General features: G+C 47.1%; 3 protein-coding genes across 4 annotated transcripts; 1 reads left to right on the forward strand and 2 right to left on the reverse strand.

Annotated features, from left to right (window-relative positions):
* Positions 1–218: 218 nt before the first annotated feature.
* Positions 219–3888, forward strand: LOC119327740. Its single transcript, XM_037600839.1, has 11 exons — positions 219–359; positions 449–1275; positions 1401–1543; positions 1637–1819; positions 1922–2222; positions 2311–2627; positions 2736–2931; positions 3011–3109; positions 3180–3436; positions 3549–3617; positions 3690–3888. The coding sequence occupies exons 5-9, from the start codon at positions 2076–2078 to the stop codon at positions 3393–3395; spliced, it is 975 nt and encodes a 324-aa protein (XP_037456736.1). The 5' UTR covers positions 219–359; positions 449–1275; positions 1401–1543; positions 1637–1819; positions 1922–2075; the 3' UTR covers positions 3396–3436; positions 3549–3617; positions 3690–3888.
* A 68-nt stretch (positions 3889–3956) lies between these two features.
* Positions 3957–4738, reverse strand: LOC119327741. The gene is made up of 2 exons (XM_037600840.1): positions 4506–4738; positions 3957–4427 (listed from the first exon to the last, which is right to left on the reverse strand). The coding sequence occupies exons 1-2, from the start codon at positions 4566–4568 to the stop codon at positions 4146–4148; spliced, it is 345 nt and encodes a 114-aa protein (XP_037456737.1). The 5' UTR covers positions 4569–4738; the 3' UTR covers positions 3957–4145.
* Positions 4739–5002: 264 nt separating this feature from the next.
* Positions 5003–9360, reverse strand: LOC119332159. 2 transcript variants are annotated; one of them, XM_037605325.1, is made up of 15 exons: positions 8616–9360; positions 8371–8514; positions 8149–8292; positions 7806–8051; positions 7467–7559; positions 7272–7361; positions 7094–7177; positions 6868–6996; positions 6649–6771; positions 6421–6565; positions 6134–6329; positions 5943–6041; positions 5613–5866; positions 5461–5536; positions 5003–5361 (listed from the first exon to the last, which is right to left on the reverse strand). In XM_037605325.1, exons 4-13 carry the CDS (start codon positions 7888–7890, stop codon positions 5771–5773), a joined length of 1140 nt encoding a protein of 379 aa, XP_037461222.1. In that variant the 5' UTR covers positions 7891–8051; positions 8149–8292; positions 8371–8514; positions 8616–9360; the 3' UTR covers positions 5003–5361; positions 5461–5536; positions 5613–5770. The 2 variants fall into 2 exon arrangements, with proteins under 2 accessions (XP_037461222.1, XP_037461221.1); XM_037605324.1 differs by having other exon boundaries at positions 6649–6774.
* Between the last annotated feature and the right edge of the window lie 2408 nt (positions 9361–11768).

The raw sequence follows: 11768 nt of genomic DNA on the forward strand, positions 1-11768 counted from the left end.
AATGATCGGCATCACGCTGATATGTTTACTTTAACCCAAATAACTCAATTAGCGAGACGGATAAACGCGAGGTGCATGTTTCGTGGAACAGCACCCATCCGTCCAGGCCGGGTCGCTTTCCCCCGAGACGTCCCGTCACGCAATTTACTACGCCTTTTCACCCCTCCTCACTGTCATCTACCTCGCCCCACCCACCTCAGGCAGAGTCAAGGCAGACCTGTGTCTCTGTTCTTCGCCGCCCAAGGAGAATCCACCAGACGGAGCAAAGGCGGACGAACAGCACCCTCGCCGTGGAGCTGGTCGACGGCGGCTAGGCTTACCCTCCTCCGTCAGTCAGCCGGGGCAGGCCTAAGCAAGAGGTACTCACCACAACCACACCTCCAGCATTTACATGTTCGGTCGTAATGCTCGCTCCTCACTGTTCTTAGATCTTGCTCTCATACTATAGGATTTCTAATCAAGGGGCCTTAGTTCTAGACGATGAAGATGTCCGATTTATTTAGTGGGATTCAAGCAGCTATGGTTATCAATCGAGTAGAGAACAGCGAGCAGTCACCTGAAGATTGGAATAGCGACTGTGATGGATCCGGTGGTTCATCAGGTTTGCCAGGCACGCCGTGCTTTACGTCCAGGCTATCTTTGCTCAAAGTTGGTTCGGTCATAGGCCAGTTTAGTGATTTTAAGCGACAGTTAATCAAGGAAACCGGATTCGATGGAATGCTAGAGCTCAAATCATGGCAGAAGATCAGCCTTAAGTACAGCGCTTACCTAATGGATAGGGTTGATGTAGATTCCAGCATAATAAATTTAGAGGGCCAAGGTGTGCTTGAATTACGTGACCAACACTTTAATTCTGTTTTTGGCATCCCATGTGGTAATACAGTCATAGAAGGTGAAGGCGTGGAGCCGTCAGAAGCATGTATTGAGTACACGCGTGTGGCTGCATCATTTAGCGAAAGAGGCACGCACAGTCTTAAAGCGGCTGAGGCGTACTTAAATCGAGCCATCACAGAATCATCCACACAGATAGAGAAGGACTGTTTCAAGATTGCATTTGTTATTTTTGTAGTCGGTCATGTACTTGCTCCTACTGCTAAGCACGATTATATATCGATAGACTTTTGGGCTGCACTGAATGATATCAGCAAGATAAAGGATTGGAATTGGGGAGGATATGTACTGAAGCATCTGTTCCAAGCTGTGAGGAAGGTCAAAGCAGATGTGTCCAAGAGAAACCCAACTGTCCACATAGTTGGCTGTCATCTGTTCCTGCAGGTATTTTTCACTCTGTTTCAGGGATCTTCATGAATAATTTTTTTCCCGTACTTTTTGATGTTATTCAGATTCATATGATCATTTGTTTTGGCTAATGGGCTTTTTATCACAACTTTACGTACTAGATAGTCTTGATCTAGGCGTTCTAAACATGTTGCGAGGTGTAACACCGCGGATAGGTCTGTACAACTATGATGCGATGAAGAAGATGGTGGAAAAAATTACAGTCAATGTTGGTGCGGGTGAAGTTTCCTTCCACGGTGCAACGGTACCCCCGCCCCCAGTGCTAAAATATATTACTGATTGGTAATGCAATCATTTTCATTCATGACATGCAATGACCATATTCGCAACTCAACAGGTACGGACCGAGCTGTCAGTGAGCAATCTAATTGGCTTCCCTTCTAAGGAATGTCCCACAGCAAAGCCGGCACCGGCTCCCAAGAGGGGAAACGCCACATGCACACCGATGTTGCGAAGTAGTTATGCCAAAACTGGTCCGCAGGAGTTTTCAAATTACATACGAACACGCTACCCAAGTATAGTAAGTCACTTATATTCAGTCAAGGAGGCATTCAAACATTTTTTTGAGCATCATATTGTTTTCCCTCGCAACTAACCCAATTTTTATATTTTGATTATCCAGTCAGCGCAGAAGCTTGGTATACTTCTACGGGAGCAGAATGCTCGCGGCCTAGCAAACATATCAGAAATGCGTCAAGCGTTCCAGTCCAATATGTTTAATTTCACAGACAAGCTTATGTCATGCTTAGCAGAGAGTTGCACTTGTTGTAAGGCACATGGCAACAAAAAATGCATCTTGGAAAACGAAGGAACAAATACTTACGACCCCCCCCCCCTCATGTATCAACAGATCAAACTCAATTCTGCACGCCGTTAGCCAGCAAGATTGGACCCCGACTACCAGCACCAGGCAACCCTGGGAGGTAAACGATCCATCGTGTTTACGGTATGAAATTTGAATGCATATACACGATGACCCAATCTGACACTACCCATTATCCATTTTTGTAGGTTGCCTGTCTGTCAATAGTTCCGTGTCTAGGAAAAGGGATGGCAGTTTATCATCAAGCATACAGTCGGGCACAGCAAAGAAAACATGTTCACGAGAGACAGAGACTGCCCTCGCCGCAACACCAACATGTGCAAATACCCGGATTCATATTGTTTGGATCAACCACCGATGGAGCACATTTGAAGATCGATCTCCCTCAATGCAAATTTGGAAGAGATCCTTGGGTCGCCGGATCAGTCCCAGTGCCACCAAACCCAACTGTACTCAAGGCCATAAAAGACTGGATGAGTGCAACCTCGATGTTAAACCTTGAGAGGCAAGATCGCCCCCCCCCCCCCTGTGCAATAATTTTTTTACTGAATACTCACCATCATTTTTCATCTTCTCACTTAGTAACTGCATTTCCCCAATGAACCCACTGCAGGAAATGGATCGTGCATCCTAAGCCAAGACTCGTAACATTAGAGGGTGTTGAAATCCAGCGTCAGCTTGCATCTAACGATGCAATGACCCATGAGATGGCTACAGCTATTTTTCGTAGGCTTGGGCAAGTTGATTTGTTTTTCTCAAAGGACAGTACTGGACAGATATGGAGGAAATTCGTCGAGCCCGACTTTGCTGTGAGTGTTCCCAGCACCCCCCTATAATCCACCCATTTGGCTGCTTTGATGAAAACCCCCCTGAACCGCATTTTTGTAGACAACTGTTTTATCGAACGCCAACCCAATGACCGTACAATCAATCAGGGCCAGCTTCCAAGAAGGAACAACATCCTGCAACCCAGCTTCGTGCCGAATGGTAGGTCGTGTTATTAGAAGTATTGTTTAAGTTTGCAATGCCAATCACTGAGATGCCTATCCATATGCAGTGGTACATCCCGACAATACTGCCTGATGGTTGGACTGTCTATGCTTTTGATATGTTGCGCAAAAGAATAATTGTATTAGACCCAGCAGTTGGCCCGTTTGGCTATAGCAACCGCCGAGTCAGCATGCATGAATTTGTTAGCAACAAACTCCATGCCGCGTTGTTCACATGCCTCCAAAATTTCTTCAGCTCTTGGCATTGTGAATCAAGCCACTAGGGGCGCACTTTTCCGATCATAATGAGGGAAAAGATTGAGAAGTATGCTTTTGGCCCATCAACCACTCGCCCTTTGTAATTAGTTCACATATTACTCGCATTGTTTTAACTTGTCCCTTTGGCTTTTTTGAATCCACCCAAATGCGGAGATCAGACTGGGTTGTGTGCCACCTTCTTTGCATGGAATTACGATGGCGACAAGCTACAGATACCACTAAACGAAGTATGTTGGTCTAGCATCATACTCCCATGGAAAATGCGTTTTTTTGCTAATCCACACCATCTTTTGCTGCAGGACACACTTGCATCACACAGCAGCCTAATGATCTACGAACTAATGAGGATGCAAGGCAACCAAACTCCAGTAGCAAACGACGCCCTTGAAGCGGTCAAAGTATCATTCACTGCTCTTTAGAATACCGTTCTAACTACCGGAATTTTCTTCCCAACTGGATTGTATTATAACTAGAGATTACAACCATTTCACGGGCCACCTGGCACAAAACTATGTCTGACGATCGGTTACTACTTATGTGTGTCGAGTGCAAATTTCTAGCACATCTGATAGAAACCAAATTTCATATGCAACTAGTTCACACTAGTTTACCACATACATTCGGAGGTACAAGTTCAACTGCTAGGACACAAACAAAGGCAAGTACTCAACAACAGCTGATGGACTGCTAGGGTTACAACTATCACATCTAGAACACAAGCTTTTTTTGTGGATGCAGTTAAAAGTTCACTGCTCCTAACCGAAGAAGCACTTGCAACAGAATGCTGCCAGCAGCATGAACAGTGCAAACCCCTTGACATAGCCAGGTCCTTGATTCATAGCTAAATTGTCTATAGGAGCAGGAGGTAGTTCTAGCTGGGTAGAGCGGTGTTGTGCCACCACACTTGCCGCATCTCGTAACTCTGAGTTGATCCTCTCTAAGTGACGCACCCTGTCGCGGAGATCAATGAGGAGTTGTTTGTGGAACGGATCCTCAATACGATCGTCATGCCACACGTACATTTCACAGCCTCCAGTCTGACGGGATTTGACCACAAAATAACGTCAGAATGTAGGAATCATAGATCAGCCAACTAGTTTTAGTAGAACACATACCCGCGACTTGGCGCATGTCTTGTATCTTCTTCCAGGGTTATCATCGCTCCAGGAGATCCACATGGCGGCCTTGGGTCTCTCCTTGCACCAGCATGGCGTCGCTGGTTCGTAGTCAAGAGGACCTACTCTGTACGGCACCGGCGACCTGCTTGTGGCAGCCCAACGCCTCTAGGATGAACAAGCAGACCTTGAGCTCGAAGAGAAAGAGGACGACATGTGTTTGGGAAGTTTTGATGCTGCTGGAGTGAAGCCCAACGCAGTTTAGCCGACGTGGTGTATATATAGCCAAGGGCTCCCACCAACGGTCACCTTTCGGAAGCAGTGGTGGGCAACGGCTCTCACAGGTCACAAGTGTTTTTGAATTCACCTGCATGGCAGACCCGTCACGTGCCAAGGGAGCTGCTTCCAGAGCCATCCACGGTGATTTTATGGGAGTAAACTTAACACTTGAAAACAACGCAAGTTCAACCATGATAAGTTCCGGCATACATCATTCATAGAAACAAACATTGATTAGTCATAGGTTTCAATGGCTGGTACAGTTCCATGCCAAAATACTTAGACAAGCACCACATAGGTTCAACACATAGCACATTGCAAAGCCCATCACACAATGGGCTTACAGAACTGTCAACAAGACAGCTACAAGAAAAGGTACAACTTCCATCCTCACCGGATGTAATCAAACATGTCCTTGCACGCAGCAGCTCCAAAAGGGTGACATGTCGATAACATGGAGTCCAGTGTTCTACTCCTCCACCTCCACTTCCACCATGAATCCTGGGTGAGGAGCAGTGTTGCCCGAGCAGGCAATTGTCTCATAGAGCATCCTTTTCCGACGCAGGGGAAGACCAACCTTTTTCCAACACACATGAACAAAACGTTAAGTTGATCATTACTTTCATTATGAGTACTAATTCATGGAGGAACCAAGATCATGTAGGTTGGTGCTTACTTCAGGAATGGCTTCCTCCAGCTCGTAAGCATTGAAGTTGTCCGCATAGTGCGCAATGTAGCCAGGCGATTCACCGCTGCAGATCACAATATAAGAGGAAGATTGCCCACTTAGCAATATAAGAGCACGGAATGATGTATACTTGCACACACCTGCCACAAGCTATGTGCATATCAATGTTGTACCGAACAGTCCATTTGGAGATATCCATCTCCCAACCGTCAAACAGGATGGTCCCCAGGATTTTGAGCCCTTTAAGCAGCATGCGCACGGTCGCCCCGTGCTTCCTCTCGTACATTGGTGACCCCACCTACGTGTACAATGGGTCCATCACCGTGACCCTGGTCAGCTCCATGTCGAAGGCGTACAGGGACCAGTTGTTAGCAAGCCACAGAGGGAACAAGAGCTGCAATCAAATGCAGGTAGTTTTCAGTGTCCCAGCCATAAAGAAGAAATACAACTGCTAGTAGTATTGAACGTACCAGACGACACATGCAGAGTGGGAAACCAAGCTTGGGCGTCGAAAGCATCGCAATGAGCACAACACGGGCGTTGTCAGTATCAATATTTTCAATGTGGAGCTACAAACAAAATACACACACGTAGATCTATCAGTTTGAATCACCATTCACACCCTTTTTCAAAATCATTTTCCTGCACATGATGAACTTACCACAACATCAGGTGGTAGCAATCCTCTCCAATTTGGGAGATCAACTCTCTGCATCATGCTCCTCTCCCTGTCGTTCCAGCCACGCACCCAGGCGTCAAGGCCATTGTACATCATCTCACCATGCAAACTGAATTGGTACTTCATCTTATGCCCATCTATCCGTAGCACCGTGGGGGTGTGATGCTCGAACCAAGTCCTGTTTAGGGACAACAATTAATTCCACTGTTAGCATGAGTCAAATCCGCTCTCTCCACATGCACATGTGCAAGCATTGGAAACAAACCCACCTGCTGAGCTCAGAAGCCTTACTGAGAAGTTCAACGCTCTCGTACAAATCCAGGCATACGTGGTTAGGGTAGAAAAAATGTTGTAGATCCAGCTCAAATGGAGAGTAGCCGTAATCACGTGCAGGTGGCAAAGCAGGAACAACCACTGCAAGCACGTCAGCGGGGACATGATTAGCTACCTGACTTGCATTTTGCTTGAATAAGTGAACCATGTCTTTTTGTACTAACCAAGAGGCACCGGGTTGGTTTGTTCCCCATTACCAGGCAGTGCCAACCTCCTGTTCCCTATTGGTGTGGTCGTGGCAATTCCTGCAAGCCCATCATTTTGCATCTGCAAAGCATCCGGCACAACTGCTGCACAGAACAAAAAATGACCAAGTTCTCATTATAAGAACAATGTAATTTTGCGAGCGACATTCATTTAACTCATCAATTTAACATCATTACCTTTAGTCATATCAGTGTCTACGGACGCAACCACCGGATGATGGACATGCACATGATCTCTAGAGGAAGAACCTGCCACGCCAAGCACCTCATGCATGGTTGTCTGTCTACTGCACCTGCGGTAGACCACTGTTTTGCAAGGTTTGGCAAGGCAATCATGTGAGCACATGCAAACTGTATATCATTGATTCATTTTTGTATCCATGTTAAGGATAGCGTCACTTACCGTCAATAGCCGGCCCCTTGCCTTTGCGATCCACAATCATAGGCTTGTCCTCTGGTTCATCAACAGGCTCCTGGACAGCAGTTTCTACATAAAAAAACAAGGCATGCTCGAATTAGTCTAACATATAACCACCTCACATAACCAAGTCAACTTCAAAATCGTCAGTCGCCGTTATTACCTTTGCCAAGCAAACCCACAAGCACCCCAGGGCATGCATTCAGGTGAGGTCCTTGCACCCCTCTGGTTGCAGCAGCCAGACCATGAGATTCTGCTAAACACATGCAACAAAACGGTGATTAGCTTTTTTGGTGGCCCACGAACGATTTTCTGAACAATTTTTTTGGTTCTTTTCTTTTAAAGTGGTAGTACGCACCTGGTTGGACACGTGTCTCCTCGTTAGCAACAACCACTGACATCAGAGACCTTGCAGCTTTGCGTGAAGTTTCAGCCAGATCTTGGGCAACAGCTAAGAAATAAACGAGATCCAAATCAACTTTGTTCGGGCCATGGTAATCAAGGGCCACATCAAGACACCCGAACACGCCCACGCTTCCATGCCCCACACATCGCATGCATGTATGGCCCATGCATTGCATGCATGCAGGATCAAACAAACCGGTGCCTAGCGCTCGCGCATGCATGCATGCTCTCCCCCACGCACACGTACACAAAAGGTAATTACTTTCCTGGATCGATAGAGATAGAAGATTACCTGTCATCGTCCTGGGACGATGCGAGGTCTTGCTCATGTTAGGAAATGCTGCCGCCATTGGAGCTTGTTTCTTCACACGCTCCATGAAATCACCAAGAGTCTCCTCGAGGTCTCTGTGCCGATAGCATCCACCTTGTTCCTGATTTCTTCAAACACTTTGGCCTGTGTCTCCTCAACCATCTTGAGGAATTCATCCTCACGTTGCTTCAGGCGATGTTGCATTGCTTCCTTCATGGCGTCAAGAACCTACAACATGAGACAACAAGGAGACAACACAAGTAGTTAATAGTTGAGGACAAAACAGCAAGTTCGACCACAAAGGGAACAAGTGTAGATGGCTAACCTCTTGACTTATCGCTGGCTCATGGGCCACACCAAATCCAGGGGTAGCGTCATGCACACTAGGACTCGGCGTGGTCCAGGCTTGGGCTTGAGCCGGGCTAGCAGAAGCGACATTAAATGCCGGCGATCTGGGAACATCCGCAACCTGCAAGGGAACAATCGAACTGGATCTTAGCAACTATACTATATTTATTGAACTTGCATTAAAGAAGAAGAAATGTACCTCAAACCTAGCATCCACACCATTCCTTGCTGCATGCTTTTTGATCTGCAGTTTCAACATCATATCCGAGTACGATGCTAGCCGAGGGAATGGCAGCAGCTCGCGTCCTTACATCCCGTGCTCATGATAATCGCAAAAAATGATCTACGTTCATTTGAAAACAAAAAACAAAAAATGCAGTCAGAAGCTTGATTGCACAACACAATGATTTTGGAAGTGGTAAACCAATAAGCATTATTGCTAACCTGTGGGACAACAAGGCACCCCTGCAGACTAAGCTGAGCTGGCTCATGTAGTAGATCTTCCCTCAGCTTGGCCGCACCCTCTCTTAGACCCTCCACGACGTAGTCACAGAAATCATAGTCGGAGATTTGATTTGGCTCAGCTAGAACGGGCAGCAGTTCATTGGCAATTTTTGGGTGTGCTCCCCTAGGTAGGAGAAACGAGGACGCGGCTATGATTGTACACGCCACCATCATCTTTTCTTTCTCTGCTCCTACTATGGCCCCTTGCTTGCGTTCTGGATGATTTTCTTAACTCTAACCACAGGAATCTTACAAGCGCGAGCCATGTTTGTCTCTAAGATCGCATGCAAGTTCTCTAGCAACCGTTCTCGGTCTGCTAAGCAAGCGCTACCCGGGATATCTATCTTCCTACCACATGGATTCAACCCTAAGCACTTTGCTACCTCCCTAGAGTTCACCTCAATGTAATTTCCATGTCCCATGTCCATCTTCATGGTTTTGGGATCGATCCTAGCTAAGAGGGACATGCTAAAGATACGGTTGTTGCACATTTCTTCCATCCCTACCCCAGAAAACACACCTTTGATGTTTGGATTCCATTCTCCGGCGATGGAATGGAGCAGCCCGGCATTGTACGCCGTGTTCAGTGTGGGCACCTTCTTGGCGGCCTGCATGGTCGAGGAAGAAGCTCCGTCTGGCACAGCAGGAGGCGAGGAGAGCTTGGCCCGACGCCCCATCTCCAGCAGCAAACTGCATAATCTCACACAACGAAGAAAGTGGAGCAAGTGAGAAACTTGAGAGAATGGATCCGCGGAAGGAAGAAGAAAACCGAGAAGCCATGGAAGGACTATTACAAACCTTTGGTTCCTCTCCTCCTGTCCGAACGCCAGATGGAGTGGTGCCTTGTCTCTGTGCTGCAGTCTTGGGCACAGGGAGCACGTTATATACACATGCGCCGGTACAGGGCGACAGTGTGCTCACCTCCACACCCTGGACAAGTGGTTATAAAATGGTTCACGTACGCCTATGATAGGCATCACACCTCCCTCGCTCTTTTATCTCGTTTTGGTTAGCAAGTCGCACAGCACCACTCAATTCGTTTAATTCAGGGTAACATACACATCTACGAATAAACAAAACAATTTGCACGCAAATGTTCCAGCCCGCAAGTTTAACCAGTAACTCACATGCAAATTTAAATAATACTCAATGGCCAGACTTTTTCCATTTTAGCGACACACATAGAGTGAGAATGAAACTGAAAAATGCACGTGGCGAACAACACCACTAACACCTTGAAGTACGTTTAGTTGACATTCTAAGCAACACACACGGCCTCAAACACTAGCATGCATCAATCTAATACATTATGTCGTTGAAAATATCATATCCTTGGACGCTTGCATGGAGGGCTCTCAGCGTCATCTTCCTCACACCCAGCTTCAGCATCCCACGTTCCTGACATGTGATCCCCATCCTACAGCTTGCATGCGCCCACCGCCCCCGCATGCGCCATGCAAGGGTCGAAATCCGCTGTCTCTTCCTCCAACCACCACTGCGGGATCTCCGTGTCCGGATCAGCCTGCGAACAAAATGTTTTGATCCTCATGGATTAGAACACATGCACATGTTTGCACAATACCGGTACGAAAAGCTAATCAAAACTCACATTTTCAAATGATGCACCACCGGAAACAACCTCTTCTTCGGCCCCTGCGCCTTGCGCCATCACACTAGCCTACGTGTGTCAATGTAAACATTTTGTTTTTAGTCAGGTGAAAACAATGCTAAATCACTCGAAATTATGGTAGAAGCAAAGACCTCATCGACCAGACTGTCAACTATAGATGAAGGATCAGGGAAAACGAGAGCATCCAGCCCTACAGCTTCAGTAACCACCTGCGCGGCATGCATGATCAAATGTAAGCTTTGCGCAGTAGATGACTCGATGGACATGGTTAACTCCCAAGTGAAGTTACTAACCTGCACCCCGCCTAGTGTCAAGGTGGAGCCAGATGTTTCGGTCAGCTCTGAAGCTGGCGAAACTGTGCTGCTTGCCGCCATCTCTACTCTCGTTTGGATCTATTTCCACTCCCCCGCGCCACATCCATATATAGACAGCAAAAATTTTCGTTTTCCCTCCCGAGCAAGCACATTCAAAATTCAAACCAACATGGTGGGATGGTAGCCGAGGTTGGAAATTTGAATTATGTGGATGGGAAGCGCACAGGCGACGCCTATCCTTTCTCTCACCTATCGCCCATGGCTCTCTGTGCGCATTTATACCGGGAACAGATGGACGGCGCATGTATCTGTGCACACATCTTGTCACCAACTGCCCGACCTTTCGCAGCACGAAAAGGAGCGTCATCATGCCCACCGTTAAAAGTTTTCGGGAGGAGTGTTTCCATCACCTGTCAACTCGCACAGCCAATGGCATGCATTGCCTAAGCATGGGCAACGCTGCCCTCCCCCAACGCCCCCATGCCATCCATGAGAACAGGCCATCTAGCCGAGCAAGGCACAGGCACAACACAACAATCAGTGACTCACCCCAAAAAAAAATGGTCAACTTTTTTATCTATTGTTCCGGATAAAACAAATAATCGCGCGCGGAGCAAATATCCATCTCTGGCGATTTTCTTTTTTCTAACGGAAAACATAGCCTGATGCCACGGCCAACCAAATTTCATCTCATGCCATACCTGTTCTTGTAGTTACCAATTCGCCAATCGAGAGAGGGCGCGGCCATTCAATGCATGTACCATTCGCCAGGCACATCTGTCTCCGTCAGACCAGGCGTGCTCACCCGTGAGGTAGTGAATGGGCCTAGTCAAAGCTATGATCGTGGCCCTGTCAACTCGTCGTTCACCGTCGCACGTCCCTTTGCCTACCTGTCAGGATTCATCGTCATGTACACATGGGAGCCATAGATTTGCGAGATCAGAGTTCTTGGATTTGCTTTTTTTAGGCCAGGCTGGACCGTTTGACACACATTTGATGCAACGGTCACAATCGAAGCCAACGAAAATGCAAGCTCATCTAAACATCATCCTGGTGAACGATCCAACACAGTCCCCAGCACACCCATGCAAACAAAACACAGTCTCGGATGAAACCAACACAAACACGAAAAAAAATCAGTGCCTCGAA

The sequence above is a fragment of the Triticum dicoccoides genome, chromosome 7A, assembly GCF_002162155.2.
Source record: "Triticum dicoccoides isolate Atlit2015 ecotype Zavitan chromosome 7A, WEW_v2.0, whole genome shotgun sequence".
Classification (NCBI taxonomy): domain Eukaryota; kingdom Viridiplantae; phylum Streptophyta; class Magnoliopsida; order Poales; family Poaceae; genus Triticum; species Triticum dicoccoides.